The sequence below is a fragment of the Mustela erminea genome, chromosome 3, assembly GCF_009829155.1.
Source record: "Mustela erminea isolate mMusErm1 chromosome 3, mMusErm1.Pri, whole genome shotgun sequence".
Lineage (NCBI taxonomy): Eukaryota > Metazoa > Chordata > Mammalia > Carnivora > Mustelidae > Mustela > Mustela erminea.
In genome coordinates, this window is record NC_045616.1 from 63,854,251 (window position 1) to 63,872,917 (window position 18,667).

Below are 18,667 nucleotides of genomic sequence, written 5' to 3' on the forward strand. Positions count from 1 at the left end.
AATTTTTTTAAAGATTTTATTTATTTGACAGAGATCACAAGTAGGGAGAGAAGCAGGCAGAGAGAGATGGGGGGAAGCAGGCTCCCTGCTGAGCAGAGAGCCTGATGCGGTCTCGATCCCAGGATCCTGAGATCATGACCTGAGCTGAAGGCAGAGCTTAACCTACTGAGCCACCCAGGCACCCCAAGCATATCTCTGTTTTAAACAAAATCCTGACCATCTTTTCCTAATCAGGTTTTTCAGTTATTTGAATTACTTGCTTGCCTTACCTAGATGGAATCATTGGCTTTTTTTCACTAGTTGACTTATACCATAAGTTAATTAATAACATCTTTAACTTCGATCATTTATAAACTTCTTTTTTTTTATTTATAAACTTCTAATATACAACAGCTTTGAGTTACTCAGAGAAACCTTATTTGTATTAGAAACTGCTCCCCAGTTAATGTCACAGCCTCTATGACCTCAGTTTCCTCTTCTGTAAGGTGATGGGGTTGGAGTAGATTATTTCTGTTTCCTTTTGCATCCTTTCATATAAGTCACTTATTTAGGACACATGACAGATTTGCACAAACATTATTAGAAGGGTCATTGGATTTTTCGACTTAGCTCATTAAACTTCTTGAACAAGTAACATACCTAAAATACAGTAATGCAGTTTGGAGGAAGAGACAAAGGACTCTGTTAGAGTCAGTGTTGCATGTCATTCTGCCTATGTTTACTTCTTTATTGCAATGAAGGCAGCATATCTGGTATTTTCTTGTCATTATGTTTTCATCTTCCAGGAGGGGTAGGATTTGGGCCAAATCCACGGAGCAGTTTATAGCTTTCATATCAAATTTTAATAAAAAAATTTTCTTGGCCAGGGTTTGAAACTTCTTTTGATAACTTTTAATACTTTGATAACTTTTAATAGTGGTAGCGTAATGAAAGCAGAAATTACTGATCTTCTATGTCTATAGAAATAACTTTGAAAAAATATTTTCTAGGCAGCTGAGATTCTACTACAACATGGAGCAAACCCAAATCAAAGGAATCAAAAGCAGAAGACTGCTTTGGATGAAGCAGATGATGAAAAAATGAAAGAGCTGCTGAAATCTTACGGTGCAATTGAGACTGATAATTGCGATGAAAGTAATGTTATAGCCACTGGTATGTATGTCAGTATTGCTATTTTAGACAAGTATATACCTCTGCTTAGAAAAATCTTCAGATTTCTAGTGTAAATTGTTTTATAACTGGGGTAGATGTTTTGTATGTTTATTAAACTTTTTGAAAAGCATTTAAAAATTATTTATTTTTAGAAATTAGCATTTCCAAATTGTTTTAATTTATATACCATATGATCCTGTGGGATTGGCATTACATGTTGAAATGGAATCCATATTATTCGTTAAACAATCATTAATCTCTAACGTTGGGTCTGAGTTAGAGATGTAACTGAAGCCATACATATTGACTTACTGGTAGGGGGTTGGAAACGGTTGGCATTATACTAAAGTCTTTGCAACTAAGATTCCGTTCCTTCAAAATTTGTAGTGAGTCATGTGAAAGGGACTGATGCCAACTTTTCACTACTCTAATGTCCTAATGCTAGAGTGTGAATTTGTTAAGCAAATACACTTGTATGCGTGTGTGTATGTGTAAATATAGTGTAAAAAATATTTAAGGGAATTTATAGTGAAGCAAAATTTTATGAACCATTTTTAAGAAATAGTTTGCATTTAAATGATATAATGTATTATCTGTAAGAAATAGTCATGTAGTGAACACTAATTTGAAAATAGGTATTTGTTAAGTACATGCCAAGCAAATTGAGTACTTGCCTATGAGGAACTTATAGTCTTGTGGGGAGATCAACCAGAAAACAAACAGTTAAATGCAGTTTATTAAGTATTGAAAAGAGTGATTTTTTTTCTTCATTTTCTGTCCTGCTTGAGCCTTGACTTATTTGAGAAACCCAGGAACATATCTGCCCTTTCTCTCTTTGAGGCAGAGTAACTGGAAAGAGAGAACCCCTGTCATACCCTCTTCTCCCAGTCTACCACTATCTTTACCTGTTGTTGATTTTCAAGAAAGGAATCATGTTACTGATGTGATTGGTCAGACCCAAGGATAATCACTGTCTCATATTTTACTAGTGTGATAGATTATGTGTAGGTCAAGGTCAAGACTGATACAAGGTTCATCTTTTCATTGCCTGCTACCATATAGAGCTCCAGCCATGTCTCTTTTCCTCTCTATAGCCATATTTGAAATTACTGGACACTGTGTTAAGAAGTGCTGTATCTATTCACACTTGTCTGTTGTTTCTAATGTAGGCATTTCCTTGATCAGGTACCCTAAAAGGATGAGGGATGTAGGGTACAGTAGTTATATGAAGAAAGGGAATCCAGAATGGGAAAAAGATCTGAGACAGTGAATCATAGACACAGTTGATTAATAGCATGGATTTGGGAATCAGATCTGTTTTCAGTAAAAGCTGTGTAACGTTAAGGAAACTTCCTGAATCCCTCTAAGCTTCATTCTCCTCTTCTGTAAAATGGATAGAGTAAGCTACCTATCTTACAGGGCTCATATGAAGATTAAATAAGATGGTTCAGGAAAAGAGTTTGCCATCCAGTGTGTGATCAGCATTCAGTAAATGTTAGCTGTAATCACTCAACTGATAATAATAATAAATAATGGGGTGGCTGGGTGGCTCAGTGGGTTAAAGCCTCTGCCTTTGGCTCAGGTCTTGATCCCAAGGTCCTGGGATCGAGCCCTGCATTGGGATCTCTGCTCTGCAGGGAGCCTGCTTCCCCCTCTTTCTCTGCCTGCCACTCTGCCTACTTGTCATCTCTGTCTGTCAAATAAATAAAGTATTTAAAAATAATAATAAAGAATGAGATGCTGATCAACATTATTATGTAATTGTATATTTAATTTATTCTATTTCTGTCACCATTAAACTTGATAAAATGATGCTAAATTTTTCACATTATTGTATTTTCTAATTTTAATTTTTAAAGTCAAAATTCCTGCTGTCCGACCAAAAAGACTTAAACGGTGTTTTCGTGATGACTGCAAAACTGTTGACCCACCTTCTCTTTCACACAGAGAAAAAACAAGAGAAAACCATCCTGTGGTGAGTGAAGTTGAAATCCTTTCATTTTTCAGCTTGGAATATGCCATTCTTTGGGCCAACCAGCCAGTGGCTGTTGGCAGTACTTTTTACATTTTAAGAACACACAGGTTGAAAATATATATTTTTTAAGATTTTATTTATTTATTTGACAGAGAGAGAGAGAGAGAGAGAGAGCAGCGAGAGAGGGAACACAAGCACAGGCAGAGGGAGAGGGAGAAGCAGGCTTCCCACAGAGCAGGGAGCCCAATGCAGAACTCACTAGGACCATGGGACCTAGGATCATGAACTGAGCCGAAGGCAGACGCTTAATGACTGAGCCACCCAGGCACCCTGAAAGTAATTTTTGCACAAGAAAATAATATGGCTAATGAGCCAAGAAAATATGTTGTGTAGTTAACTCACTTATCTGCTTTGAATACAGAATTATGGATTCGTTGCTATTCTTTACAATTAGGTTGTGTTCTTTACTTCTTTTCCCACTATCACAGTGTATCTTCATCCACCCATTCCCACAAAAAGTCTAAGATGCGTAGTAGGTTGAAAAGACCCTGGAACCCAGGCAGAGGAGAGAAAGGCAGCTGGGATTAGCCAACCTGGAATCTCATGTGGGTTATAATGATAGTGTTTGCTGTATGTGAAACTCCTTGTATTAAAGTGTGTGTATATAAAAATAACATAGTAGTTGCTCAATAAAAAATATTACTTGTTAAGATAGATACGTAACTTGATAAAAATGTAGAGATTACTGGAAACTAACTTCTTGAGAAAATAGCATCCTCAATGAAATATTATTTTAAATAAGACTATGTATATTGAGGGGCACCTGGATGGCTTAGTCAGGTAAGCATCTGCCTTTGGGTCAGGTCATGATCGCAGAGTCCTGGGATTAAGCCTTACATTGGGCTCCACGCTCAGCAGGGAGCCTGTTTCCCTCTGCCTGGTGCACCCCTGCTTGTGCTCTCTCCCTCTCTGTCAAATAAATAAAATCTTTAAAAAAAAAAAAAAAAGACTATGTATGTTGATTTGACTTCTCTTACATGCTTTCTGTTAACCACTGTAAAGAAGACATTGTGAGGGGTACCTGGATGGCTCAGTGGGTTAAGCCCCTGCCTTCAGCTCGGGTCTGATTTCAGGGTCCTAATATCGAGCCCCACATCGGGCTCTCTGCTCAGCAGGGAGCCTACTTCCCCCTCTCTCTCTGCCTGCCTCTCTGCCTACTTGTGATCCCTCTCTCTCTTTCTCTTTCTCTGTCAAATAAATAAACAAAATTTCTTAAAAAGGACATTGTCATTCATTGAATCTAAACTATTAATCAACAAGTTTATAACTTAAATATTTTATCTTAAGTAGTATTCAAACTAAATTGCATTTGCCTCAGCACTTTGAAAATGTTTTACATTGTTTCTTGGTATCTGTTGTCATGGACAGAAAGTCATCCATCAGTCTATCATTCCCTTGTAGATAATCTGTCCTTTAATCTTACAGATTTTATGTTCTCCATTTCTACTAAGTTGTGTCTAAATGTGGGACATTCTTTTTTTTTTTTTTTAAGATTTTATTTATTTATTTGACAGAGAGAGATCACAAGTAGGCAGAGAGGCAGGCAGAGAGAGGGGGAAGCAGGCTCCCTGCTGAACAGAGAGCTGGATGCGGGGTTCGGTCCCAGGAGCCTGAGATCACGACCTGAGCCGAAGGCAGAGGCTTTAACCCACTGAGCCACCCAGGCGCCCCTGGAATATTCTTATTAATTTATACTCAGGCCTAGAAATGTTCCTTTAATCTGAAGGCACATTTCTTTTTTTCTTTTTAAATTTATTTTTTTGCTTTCTTTTCAATGTTCCAGAATTCATTGTTTATGTATGCACCACACCCAGTGCTCGATGCAATAGGGAAGGCACATTTCTTATTTGTATTTCAGGAACTTTTAGTCCTTATTATACCTTTGAAAATTGTCCCTGCTCCATTCTCAGTATTTTTCTGTTTTATAGCCTCTATTCAGATGTCTTTTAGACCAGTATCCATGTCTTATAACATCCTCTTCATATTTTCCATCTAACTTTCCACAGAATATTCTGTGTGATATCCTTATCTTTTGACCTCTCTTGTAGTTCGTTTTCTCTCCTTTAAATATTTCTAATCTATTTAACCCATACGTCGAGCTTTAATTTAAATAACTGTTTTTTATTTCTAGAAATTCTGTTTGCTATTCAAATTTCTTGTTTTAAAGGAAGAAAAAAATTTTAAAAAGACTTTTGTGTTCTTAAAATATTGATAGCATTTTAAAAAATCCAAACTTTTTTTTTTTTTTAAGATTTTATTTATCCATTTGACAGAGGGAGATCACAAGTAGGCAGAGAGGCAGACAGAGAGAGAGGAGGAAGCAGGCTCCCTGCTGAGCAGAGAGCCCGATGTGGGACTCGACCCCAGGACCCCGAGACCATGACCTGAACCGAAGGCAGCAGCTTAACCCACTGAGCCACCCAGGCGCCCAATCCAAACATTTTTAAAAAGGAACTTGGGAGTCCCTTCCCAATTCTTTCTCATGATAACATGATTCTCTATGTGGTTTTTAATTTTTTAAAAAAAGATTTTATTTATTTGACAGAGAGAGAGAAATCACAAGTAGGCAGAGAGGCAGGCAGAGAGAGAGAAGAGAGGAAGCAGGCTCCCTGCAGAGCAGAGAGCCCGATGTGGGGCTCGATCCCAGGACCCTGAGATCATGACCTGAGCCCGCGAAGGCAGAGACTTTAACCCTCTGAGCCACCCAGGTGCCCCGGTTTTTAATTTTTTATTATAATCTCATTTCCATGAGGACTGAGTACTGTGGGAATTTTGGTGTGCCTGACCTTTGTGCTAAACATTGGCATCTGCTGAAGCCCTAGAAGTTGATCAATTTCGTGCAAGTTTTTGTGCTAATTTCTCAGTTTGGGTTCCTGAACCACATAGATTATGTAAATTTAGTTCTTACATACATGTGTGGTATAAGCTTGAGTCTCTAATTTTCTACCCAAAGCCTTGGGTGGTGGCAAGTGGAGTTTTTCTAACCTTTAGTTCACATAAAGGTCACTAGTTTTATGTGGGGATTCTGTGCCTTTTTTCCCTTTGTGAGCATTAAAAACCCAGCTGCTAATACCTATACTTGTTCCAGATCTCTGAAGGGTCACCACTAGTTTCATTTCCGACACCAGGGAATTTTTCAGTCATTTTCCATTCTTAGCTATATGTGTGTATATTTAAAGTTTATTGTATTTTGTGTACTGTTCCATGTGTTTGGAGTAGGCAGAGGTTCTTCTGTGTCAGCTCAGCCCACCATATTGATTTTAAGTATCTTTAAGGAATATTTTCATGTAAAGATTAGAGCATCTTGGAAATACTGCCTGTTTTTATTAACTGTATGGGTGTTTGCTTCAGGAGTAATAGATCATTTCACATGCCAAACTTCAGAAAAAATATAATGGAGACACAGGAGTCTAAAGAAAACCAAATTTGAATGGGAAATGGGTAAAATGGGTGAGGAGAGTGGAGGTAGGTTTTCAGTTATGAAATGAACAAGTCACAGGGGTAAAAGGTACAGCATAGGTAATATAGTCAGTGATATTGTAATAGTGTTGTGGTGACAGATAGTAACCATACTTGTGGTGAGCATAGTATTTAACATATAAACTTGTCAAATTATTGTTGTACACCTGAAACTAATGTAATATTATGTATCAACTATACCTCAATTAAAAAAAAGAAAAAACAACTTTAGAATAGGAGGAAAACTCAAGAAGTATTAGACCTTTAAAGTCATTAAGGATTAGTCTTTTGTAAATGTAAACTTATTTTTGAATGTTGGAAACTTGAAATCAAATTGGGGAGAAGGGTGACTCTATGGCCAGATACAAAGGAAATGAGATGATTTTAGTCTGCTACTACCTTATAACACCTACAGATCACAACATATCGGCAGCTTTCTTCTCTATACCCATGTAGATGGAGTAATAATACTAACGTTGGTATTCACTGAGTACTTATTATATGATAAGCTCTCCTCTGAGTCCTTATATTAACTCATTTTGTCCTCATAATAACCCTTCTGGGTGCATTGTGTTATCTCATTATCTTCCTCACTACAGTTGAAGAAGCTAAAGTAAAAGAGATTAAGTAACTTAATCCAAAATTACATTTTTGTTAAGTAGCAATACCAGAATTAAAGCAGTGCCAGGCAGTCTGGCTACAGAGCCTGTGCTTCTGACCACAGTGATGTACTGTACAAAACTCTAAGACAGGTGTCAGAGGCAAAGATGATCCTGCCATTAAAAATAGGAAATTTGGGGGGGCACCTGGGTGGCTCAGTGCATTAAAGCCTCTTCCTTTGGCTCGGGTCATGATCTCAGGGTGCTGGGATCAAGCCCCGAGTCGGGCTTTCCGCTCGGCGGGGAGCCTGCTTCCCCCCAACCATGCCTGCCTCTTTGCCTATTTGTGGTCTCTCTCTGTCAAATAAATAAATAAAATCTTAAAAAAAAAATAGGAAATTTGGAATAAAATTAGAGTGAAGCTTTCCATAAGCACAGTATAAACTGTCTAAAGCTGCTTGTTCCAAAAACATCACAGGGTGGGTTTTTTTGGTGTTTCTTAAGATAAATAAGCAGTAATGGAGGATTAAGAAGGGGGATCTTAGAGGGAAAGTTATGCTGGCTCCTTCAGGGTGGGAAGTTTCAAGGAAAAGCTGTTGCGGAGTTGAAGGTTATTGCCTGTGGTAGCCAAGACTGAGTGCATCCACAATCTGAGCAAAGCAAAAAGGAAAATCAGCACCAAAAAACGTTTTCTTTATGCTAACCTGTGGATAGAGGCTTAGCTAGGGCTCAGATGCAGACCTTTAGTTTGCTTTTATAGCCATTCAGTGTAAAAAGAGATAAATCTCATTTTGTTTGTTTTGCATATCTATGTTTTATAGTTCTGCTCTGATGTATTTCATAAATGACAGCAGTGAGATTGCTTTTCCACATAATTGGGTGATTTTATTATGTGCATTTTTCATGTCCCTGTAGGCACCAAAGTAAAATTTCAGAGCAGTGTACTCTAGAAAGTTTTGAGGACTGTCACATTGTTTAAATGAATATATATTAAGAATATATGAAAGGATAGGTAATATGAGTCAGTCCATCAGTTTTTGTTTATTAAGCACCAGCTATACATCCAACACTGTGGAAACCAGTGACAAATATAAAAGCTTTGCTCCTGCCATGTAAGATGTTATTTTCTTGATAGAGAAATATAATGTGTAAGACATTATATATATTAATGGTAAATTGTATATCACCAAAATTCTTAACTGATTCTGAGAAAGGAGAAATCTGTATAAATTAGCTTAGTCAGAGGTTTCATGTATGATACGGGTTTTATATAATAATAAGCAGTACTTACAGAGCTCTCATGTTTTGCGGGCACTGCCCGAAGCATTTTACATATGTTACTCTATTCAGGCAAAGAGAGGACAAGTAACATGTGAAGCCACCCAGCTAGGAAAAGGTGAAGCCAGAATTCACATCCAGGCAGTCTAGTCCCAGCATCCACTTCATGATTACTTCTCTCATAAGAAAGAGATGCATCTGGGCAAAGTAAATTGAAGGCATTCCAAGCAAGATAGTCAGTACTAACAAGGGCATGGAGAGGTGGCCTTAATTCCCATTTGTGAATTTTTGAGAGAGTTGTGTTTTGTATTTTTAAGATTATGTGTGAGATTTTAATAGTGTGCAGTGATAGTCATAAAGCCTTAAAGTGAATTTATTGCATATATGTGATCTTTAAATATAATGTGTTGAGTTGTTCTTTTATCACCTATAGCTATGATTAAAACAGAAGTCAGTGAGAAATTATGAGTCTTTATATGGTTGCTACTTGTATCTTCTATTTATCAGGAATAGATCTGCTACATAAATCAAAATACTTAGGTTTACTCCCCCCCCAATACGCAACAATTTATACAGTTAAGTTTAAACAAAGCATGAATACATTTCGAACATAAAGTAAAATGAGTATTCTAGCAACTTTCTTTAGCACTTTTACTGTGCATTTGACAATTGTGTATCAGAGAGAAATATCTACCTTCCTGTAATAAGTTTTAATATTTTTATCTGATAGCATCAGACCATCAGTGCCATTCTACAAGATATAGAAGAAAAACAAGAAAATTTACTAGAATTTGAAATAAGAACCCCTGAAGATGCAGGTAAATATGGACCCATACTCAAGTTTGATTATTTCATACATCCAAGGTCATTACTCCCTCCACTTCTTAAGGTACAGGTTTTTGTCAAAGATTATTTATGGTGGCTGAAAAGTAATCTTTTTTTTTTTTATGTGATAATAAAGTACCAGGAATGAGTATTAGAAGTCATTTTTGCAAACCAGTAATTAGTGTAATTGTTGATCAAAATACTTCTAGACTCAAGGTATAGTAAGTAATATGAGAGACGCTTAGAACAATGATCAGAGGTAAGGTCCCACTGGTGATGTGTTTAGAAGAATATGTGGGGAAAAAAGCATAAGGTAGTGACTAGAGATGAGATTATGTTACTCCTTAGCTCCTCCAGCTTCACCCAGCTAATGGAACCCTTAAAAACAGATTAGAAAAGAAATAGGCAGTTGTGACTCAAGTAGGGAAAATCCCCATACCTTTCAGATGAGCAGATAGACCGTGCAAATGTGTTGCTGCATAGATGTCTTTCTATTTACATAACACTAGTGATGCAAAGTCGTAAATTTGACTTTGATTCCCCACCTAATAATCTGAATTTCTCAAAATTTCAGGGACTGCTTGCAAATCTTTGATAGATCACAGTTGTGTTTTCTTGAGTTAAAACTTAACAAGGTAGAAATTAGCCCCTGAGGGGCACCTGGGTAGCTCAGTGGGTTAAAGCCTCTGCCTTCAGCTCAGGTCATGATCTCAGGGTCCTGGGATCGAGTCCTACATCGGGTTCCCAGCTGAGCGGGGAGCCTGCTTCCTCCTCTCTCTCTGCCTGCCTCTCTGCCTACTTGTGGTCTCTGTCTGTCAAATAAATAAATAAAATCTTTAAAAAAAAAAAAGAAAAGAAAAGAAAAGAAATTAGCTCCTGATACGTGCAGATCTGAATGTTAAGTAGTTAGGTAAAAAGTAATTTGAAGTATCTCATCAATCTTTTGTGTAACAGGATATACCTATTAGTTCATCTCTTATCTTAGTTCATACTGTATAGTCTTTAAAAAATTATTTCAATGAAGAAGTCAAACTAACTCTCTTCACAGATGACATGATACTTTTTGTGGGAAACCCAAAAGACTCCACCCCTACGTTATCAGAACTCATATAGCGATCCAGTAATGTGGCAGGATACAAAATCAATGCACAGAAATGAGTTGCTTTCCTATACACTAATAACCTAACTGTAGAAAGAGAAATTAGGGAATCTATTCAGTTTACAATAGCACCCAAAACTGTAAGATACCTTGGGATAAACCTGACCAAAGAGGTGAAGTGTCTATACTCTAGAAACTACAGAATACTTATGAAAGAAATTGAAGAAGACGCAAAAAGATGGAAAAACATTCAGTGCTCATGGGTCGGAAGAATAAACATTATTAAATGTCTATACTGCCCAAAACAATCTATACCTTCAACGCCGTCCTGATAAAAATACCAATGGCATTTTTCAAAGTGCTGGAAAAACAATCCTAAAATTTGTGTGGACGAGAAGATCCAAATCGCCAAGGAAATGTTGAAAAAAGAAAAAGCTGGGGGCATCACGTTGCCTGATTTCAAGCTATATTACAAAGCTGTGATCATCAGGACAGCATGGTATTGGCACAAGAATAGACACATAGGTCAGTGGAACAAAATAGAGAGCCCAGATATGGACCCTCAACTCTGTGGTCAACTAATCTTTGACAAAGCAGGAAAAAATATCCAATGGAAAAAAGACAGTCTCTTCAATAAATGGTGCTGGGAAAATTGGACAGCTACATATAAAAGAATGAAACTCAACCATTCGCTTACACTATACACAAAGATAAACTCTCAATGGGTGAAAGTCCTCAATGTGAAACAGGAATCCATCAAAGTTCTAGAGGAGAGCATAGGCAGTAACCTCTTTGACATTGGGCATAGCAGCTTTTTTCAAGACATGTCTCCAAAGGCAAGGGAAACAAAAGTGAAAATGAACTTCAGGGGCTTCATTAAGATCAAAAGCTTCTGCACAGCAAAGGAAACAGTCAACAAAACAAAGAGGCAACCCACGGAATGGGAGAAGGTATTTGCAAATGACACTACAGACAAAGGGCTGATACCCGAGATCTATAAAGATCTTTTCAAACTCAGCATCCGAAAAACGAATAATCAGGTCAAAAAATGGGCAGATTTAAACAGACACTTAGCCAAAGAAGACATATAGATGGCTAACAGACACATGAAATAATGTTCATCATTGTTAGTTATCAGGGAAATCAAAACCACATTGAGATACCACCTTACACCAGTTAGAATGGCAAAATTCGACAAGGCAAGAAACAACAAATGTTGGAGAGGATGTGGAAAAAGGGGAACCTTCTTACACTGCTGATGAGAATGCAAGTTGGTGCAGCTACTTCGGAAAACAGTGTGGAGGTTCCTCAAAAAGTTAAAAATAGAGCTACCCTACGACCCAGTAATTGCAATACTGCATATTTACCCCAGAGATGCAAATGTAGTGAAAAGAAGGCCCACATACACCCCAGTGTTCATAGCAGCAATGTCCACAATACCCAAACCATGGAAAGAGCCAAGATGCCCTTCAATAGACAAATGGATAAAGATATGATCCATATATACAATGGAATATTACTCAGCCATCAGAAAGAATGAATACCCAACTTTTGCATCAGCATGGATGGGACTGGAAGAGATTATGTTAAGTGATAGAAGTCAAGTGTAGAAAGTCAGTTATCATATGGTTTCACTTATTTGTGGAACATAAGGAATAGCATGGAGGACATTAGGAGAGGAAGGGAAAAATGAAGGGGGGAATCAGAGAGGGAGAGGAACCATGAAAGACTGTGTACTCCAGGAAACAAACTGAGGGTTTTAGAGGGGAGGGAGGTAGGGGGATAGGGTAGCCGGGTGATGGGTATTAAGGAGAGTACGTATTGCATGGAGGAGCAATGAGTATTATATGCAAACAATGAGTCATGGAATGCAACCTCAAAAACTAATGAAGTACAGTATGGTGACTAACATAACATAATATAAATAAATAAATAAATAAGTGTTTCCTTTTAAATTCTACCCATTCTACCTTTCATCTTGGTCTAATACATGGTACATGTTATGATTTGGGGAAAATAATACAAAATAATTTATACCCTCAAACAAATGTGAATAGTTCATATATTTTATTTAGTATTTATAATGTCTTATACACCTAAGGTGAATTTTCCAATTTTATAATTTTTTCTTTAAAAGACATAAAAATACACTTCAAAAAAAAAGGATAAAAAATATGCTAAAATTACCTACTGTCCCACCACAATATTTGTTTTCTTTCTTTTTCTAAGAACTTAGGTATGCAGTTATACCTCAATAAAATTATTTAAAAAATAGTTTGGATCATGCCAAATTTGCCAATTTAACATTTTTTCCCTTATAACCATTATTTGTGGTGGTTTACATAGTATTGTATTCTATTAATGTTCCAGGGCTCAATTTTTCCATTTTTGTTGAGCATTTACATTTTTCCAATTTTTTTGCTATTCTATAGCATATATCTTCCTTAGGTAATATTAACAGAATTGGAACTACTGGGTCAAAAATATGTAAACATTTTAAAATCTATTGCTTTATATCGATAAATTATTTCATTAAATATTAAATACTAATTCAATTTGTACTTTCACCAACACACATTAGTGTTTGTTTTCCTTTGCCCTGCTAATAGCATCAGTATTTTCATTTAACTTAATTTGAATAGTTTAATAAGAAGAGTGTCTTATATTTTCACTTGCCTTATTATTAGTGGTATTTTTACTTTAGTTTTATTTCCTGCTTTGTGAATTGACTGTTCCTTTGTCCATTAATAAATTGGAGCTATTTTATGTAATCAAGTTATTGACCCCTTTTCTGCCATAACTGCTGCAAATATGTTTTTCAACTACTTAACTGTCTTTATGTGTAATGTGTTAATTTATGCTTAAGTACATATATTTTCAAATTCTATATAGTAAAATGTATCAGCCTTTTTCCTTTGCTATTTCTTTTCATGCTTTTAAGATTAGAAACTTTTCTCCTCTGCCCATCCCTATGCTTTATAATGTAATTTTATTCTTTTTCATCAGGATCCCTCTATTTTCATCTTACTGCCCCTTTACAGGAGGAGAGGAATGCAATGGGACTCTAGAGTTCTTGACTAGTAACTAAATACTGACTGCTATTGACTCCATCAGTCTTTGGCAAAAGATCCTCCTCCTCCTCCTCCTCCACCTCCACCTCTTCCTCCATCCTTCCCTCCTCCTTCTCCTCCACCCATCCCTCCTCTTCCTCCCCCTCCCCCTCCCCCTCCTCTGTCTTTTTTTTTTTTTTTTTTTTTTTTTTTTTTGTATCCCACCCTATACAGACTCTTTCTCTGAAGGAGAAGCCATCATAGTCAGGATCACAGGCAGGCTTCACACCAAGTCCTCAGGATCCTAGCACTCTGAACCAGTGGTTAGAAGGGAGGACTGTTAATTTCTAGCAGCAGCTTTCCCTTTCCCCAGCTGTTCAAACCTCTTGCTCTGCAGGGTCTCAACCTTTTGATGTTCAAGGAAGAAGCCAGATGTGAGTCCATCATCACCTCAAAAGAAAATTATTACTGTCTTCAACAATCCATTGAGAGACTGCCCACCCCACCCCTATTAGGCTTGAATAAGGAGAGAAACCTCTCACCTCTCACTTTAGCTGCTCATATTGGAGATTCCCATCCAGTCGAGCAATAGCTCTCTGAAGTATCTTTACAAATTCACCACCTCCGTATTCTGAAACCTTCTATATCTTTGATCTGGCTGAGGGATCTGAAAATAATGAATCTCATTGTGTACATTTCTTTGTTAAGTTTTTTTTTATAGATGTCTTGCATTCACTTGGGTATCAAATATCTTTAGTGCCTCAACCATACTGACCAGAAAAATGTTTACTTTGAACATTTCATATGTTATTTTTTAATTAAGTGTTTCAACTCCTTTATTCATTTGAAATCTCTTTCCACATGTGGCACAAGATAAAGATAGAATAGAGTCTCCCATCCCCATATTGCTACTCTATTTGCCTCCTCTATTTGTTGAATAATTTCTGTCATTCTCCTTTTGTTATAATGCCTTATTATCATATATTAAAATCTTACATATATTAGGGCAACTTCTAGTTTTTCACTAAGATACCACTGATTAATGTACCTGGCAATAAGTATATAGTATCAAATTAATGTAAAATTCTTTATATCCTTTTTATTTGTATTTTTTAAGAGATTTTTTTAAAAGATTTTATTTATTTAGAGAGAGAGAGAGTGCAAGCACAAGCAGACAAAGTGGCAGGCAGAGGCAGAGAGAGAAGCAGGCTTCCTGCTGAGCAAGGATCCCGATGCGGGACTCAATCCCAGGACCCTGAGATCATGACCTGAGCTGAAGGCAGTGGCTTAACCGACTGAGCCACCCAGGCGTCCCTATATCCTTTTTTATAGAAATATAGAGAATCTTCTATGTTACTATGATAATGTTAATTTTATCTGTGATTTAAAATTCAGTTAGAAAACCTCAATGTGACAGGGTACATAGTATGAACATCTTTTATTAAATAATGTCAAATCTGCTGAACAAATTTATATATAAATTTTTAATGATCATCCAGGTTTCCCCCCTTTTTTGGCACATGCATCATATAAAATTAATCCTCGATCATAGTAATAACAAGACAGAAACTACTATGGGAACACTGATTCTGTGCTAATCAAATCATTTGTCTGATTTGCAAAGGGAACAAATTCATGCTCTGAGCTTGATTTCATTTCCCACCACTTATTTTCTTTAAATTATATAGAAAAATATGCATTGGTCTAAAATAATTGGGAAAAAATTTAGAAACAAAGCCAAAAGTGAAATAAATAACAAGTAGCTTAAAGAAGTAAAATGTATTCGTCTAAGCCTTTCCTTTTACTGTTTGAGAATCTGGATTTAATTGACATTTATGTGTAAATCTTGTGGATTTGTGGTGGGTGAGGGAGGTAGTGACCTTTACTTAGGAAGCAGTGGAAGAAAGTAAGAAAATTTTAAGTAATTATTATAGAAATAATTTTATATACATCTTTAAGTAACCTTAGATATCATATAGTCCTATTTAAGTGTTAAGTGTAAAGAACAAGAACTGATAGCATCCTTCTTATTTTTAAGCACATATAATATTATAATTACATATAGTATAAATATATAGAATTATACATTAAATATATTAAAAATTTTTTCATGCACAAACAAAGACACTGCTACCAAGGGATTAATAGTCTCTTGTGGAGTGAAAAAGAGAAAAAGCGAGGGGGGGGGTATTATTCTTCTGTGTAAACATTCATATTGTTTGAATTTTTTTTTACAATGTATTCCTTTTGTATTTTAAAAAGTAATTTTAACAAAATAGTCATTTTCCTATTTATCTTTCTTTACTAACCTTATTTCACAGATGAGTAAGAGGACTATAGAGGTCATGTGACTTGTCCAGGTTTGCAGAGCTTAGTGGAGTAGCAGCATTAGTACGCAGACTGGCCTGCTGTATTCAGGGTACTTCCATAGGATGGCATAATTCAGTGGGCCTTGATTTATGTATCTGGGCCACTGATACTAGGGAGCAGGTAGAGAAATAATGGCTTTTTAAAAGTAACAATAAGGTTGAGTCCTGGGTGATCAAATTTAACATTTGCTATCTCTCAATTAACTGACTTTTTTATTACTATGTTTCCAGAACAATACATTGAAAAGATGTTAGAGGTAAAAGAGGTTATGGATAATGTGCTTGCCAAACAGAAGGCAGAAAGAGATGATCTGGCTAAAAAATACAGGTGAGTGGAAAAAAAAGGAATGCTTTAGAGTGTTCATAATTTACCCCTTTTTAGTTACAAGAGTTAGATCTAAAATTTCTTAAGAGTGCAATTGTTGCTTCGGACCAAAGAATGACATTATGAGGTCGTCTACTCTATTACCTCCATGGGTAATTGTACTTCCCAGAAATATATTTTTCTATTTTATTACTTGAAATATTCAGAAAAAGACATTTTAGTGTCTTAAAAACTTGTCTACAGCCAAGAGTTTTGTGAAAGTGTCTCTGTTCCTAAATCCCAAAATAAATTTCTTTCCATAGTGAACTCAGATTTTTCACATTACAAACTTTTCCTTTTGCTATCACAAATACTGTCTTTCTAAGCAATGTAACCGTGTATATTATTTAGTTTTGTGTATTTCTAAACTCTCAGAATTTTTAAGAAGCTTCATCATGAAGCTTCATGATGATACTGGTTATATACCATTTTTTGTCCTTTTCTTGAGAAAAATGTGTTACATGCAACTAATGAATCATTGAACACTACATCAAAAACTAATGATGTACACTCTATGCTGGCTAATTGAACATAATAATAAAAAAAGAGAAAGATGGGATACCTGGGTGGCTCAATGGGCTAAGCCTCTGCCTTCAGCTCAGGTCATGGTTAAGTTAAGCCCCGAGTCAGGCTCTCTGCTCAGTAGGAAGCCTGCTTCCCCCTTTTTCTCTCTGCCTGCCTGTCTGCCTACTTGTGATCTCTCTCTGTGTGTGTCAAATAAATAAATAAAATCTTTTTTTAAAATGTTCTATTTTTTTTATTTGGGCATTATTTTTATTAGTTTTTCATAGACTTAGCTATATATGACTTTTTTTTTTGGTCATGATGTCTCTTAGCAACTTTCAAATATACAATAGAGTATTATTAACTATAGTCACCGTGCTGTACATTCTATCCCCAAGACTTACCTATTTTATTACTGGGTGTTTGTACCTTTTGGCTCCCTTCACCCGTTTTACCCACCCTCCATCTTCTACCTCTGGCAGCCACCATCTGTTCTCTGTATCTGTGTGTTCAGTTTTTGTGGTTTTTTAGATTCCACATATAAGTGAGACCATACAGAATTTGTTTTTCTTTTTATGACTTATTTTACCTAATATGCCCTCAAGGTCTGTGCATGTTATAAAAAATGACAAGATTTATTTCTTTTTTATGGCTGAATAATATTTTTCTGTGTGTGTATAGTGTATATATACCACATTTTCTTTATCCTTTTTTTTAAAAAGATTTTATTTATTTATCTGACAGAGAGATAGTGAGCAAGAGAGGGAACACAAGCAGGGGGGGGATGTAAGAGGGAGGAGGCTTCTTGCTGAGCCCCAATGTGGGGCTCAATCCCAAGACTCTGGGATCATGACCTGAGCTGAAGGCAGACGCTTTACAACTGAGCCACACAGGCGTCCCTTTCTTTATCCTTTGATGGATATGTAGGTTGTTTCCATGTCTCAGCTATTGTTAATAATGCTGCAGTGAAATATGACTTTGCAGGTACCTTTTGACTTTATTCTTTTTTCACATGTTATCTTTCTAATTTCCTTTATGTTCTTGTAAACATTTGACATCTATTGCATATTCAATTTTTTTCTGAACCTATTTAAAATTCAGTTTTTTATTTTCATTTATAAGTCTTCTGTCTTCATTGTGCTTTTTTCTCCAATGATAAGTATCATAAATTCTTGTCTGTTTCCTAATTTTTCTGTCAGTATAAAGCAAGTGAACTTATAAGACCTATAGGTGGGTAATTGACTGCAGGATATTTTCTAGGATACTGGAGAAGGCTAGCTTCAATTTTTCTTTTAGGTCCTATGACTAACAATATACTGAGAATTTTGCAAAGTTCCCGATCAGTTGGGTTTGCAGGTGTGTAAATCCTTATTAATCTTGCTGTAAAACTTAAAATCTTGTAATCTAAAATGCACTTTTATTTTTCTGTCTGAACTTTGTTTTAAATGTGATATTACTAATTTTTTCTTTCTCCTCAATCCAGCTTCCTGCATTTTATGCTACTAGTTGTTTGCTTTTCTAACTTCTTCCTGCTTCTTCCACTTACATCTGCTACTCATTTTTTTTTTTTAAAGATTTTATTTATTTGTTAGAGAGATACAGAGCGCAAGCACAGGCAGACAGAGCGGCAGGCTAGAGGCAGAGGGAGAAGCAGGCTCCCCGCCGAGCAAGGAGCCCGATGTGGGACTCGATCCCAGAACGCTGGGATCATGACCTGAGCCGAAGGCAGCTGCTTAACCAACTGAGCCACCCAGGCGTCCCTCTGCTACTCATTTTAACATCCGTTCTTCTTGGAATTCAATACCAACATCCAGACTGTGATAGCTGAAACAGATATCTATACTATTGCTGTCCTTAAAGCAGCTGCTTAAGGGCGATCTCTGAGGGTCCCTGAGACCACTTCAAGGGATGCGTGAAGTCAAAACTATTTTTG

At 36.4% G+C, this 18,667-nt stretch overlaps 1 protein-coding gene across 1 annotated transcript in view; it reads left to right on the plus strand.

The window, feature by feature from the left end:
• Positions 1-18,667, plus strand: part of ANKRD31 (ankyrin repeat domain 31) — a 148,545-nt gene that overhangs the window by 97,686 nt on the left and 32,192 nt on the right. Inside the window, exons 19-22 of the mRNA XM_032335946.1 lie at positions 990-1,152; positions 3,012-3,127; positions 9,254-9,341; positions 16,098-16,194. Of these exons, the coding sequence (XP_032191837.1) occupies positions 990-1,152; positions 3,012-3,127; positions 9,254-9,341; positions 16,098-16,194 (464 nt within the window). The remainder of the gene's footprint in view (positions 1-989; positions 1,153-3,011; positions 3,128-9,253; positions 9,342-16,097; positions 16,195-18,667) is intronic.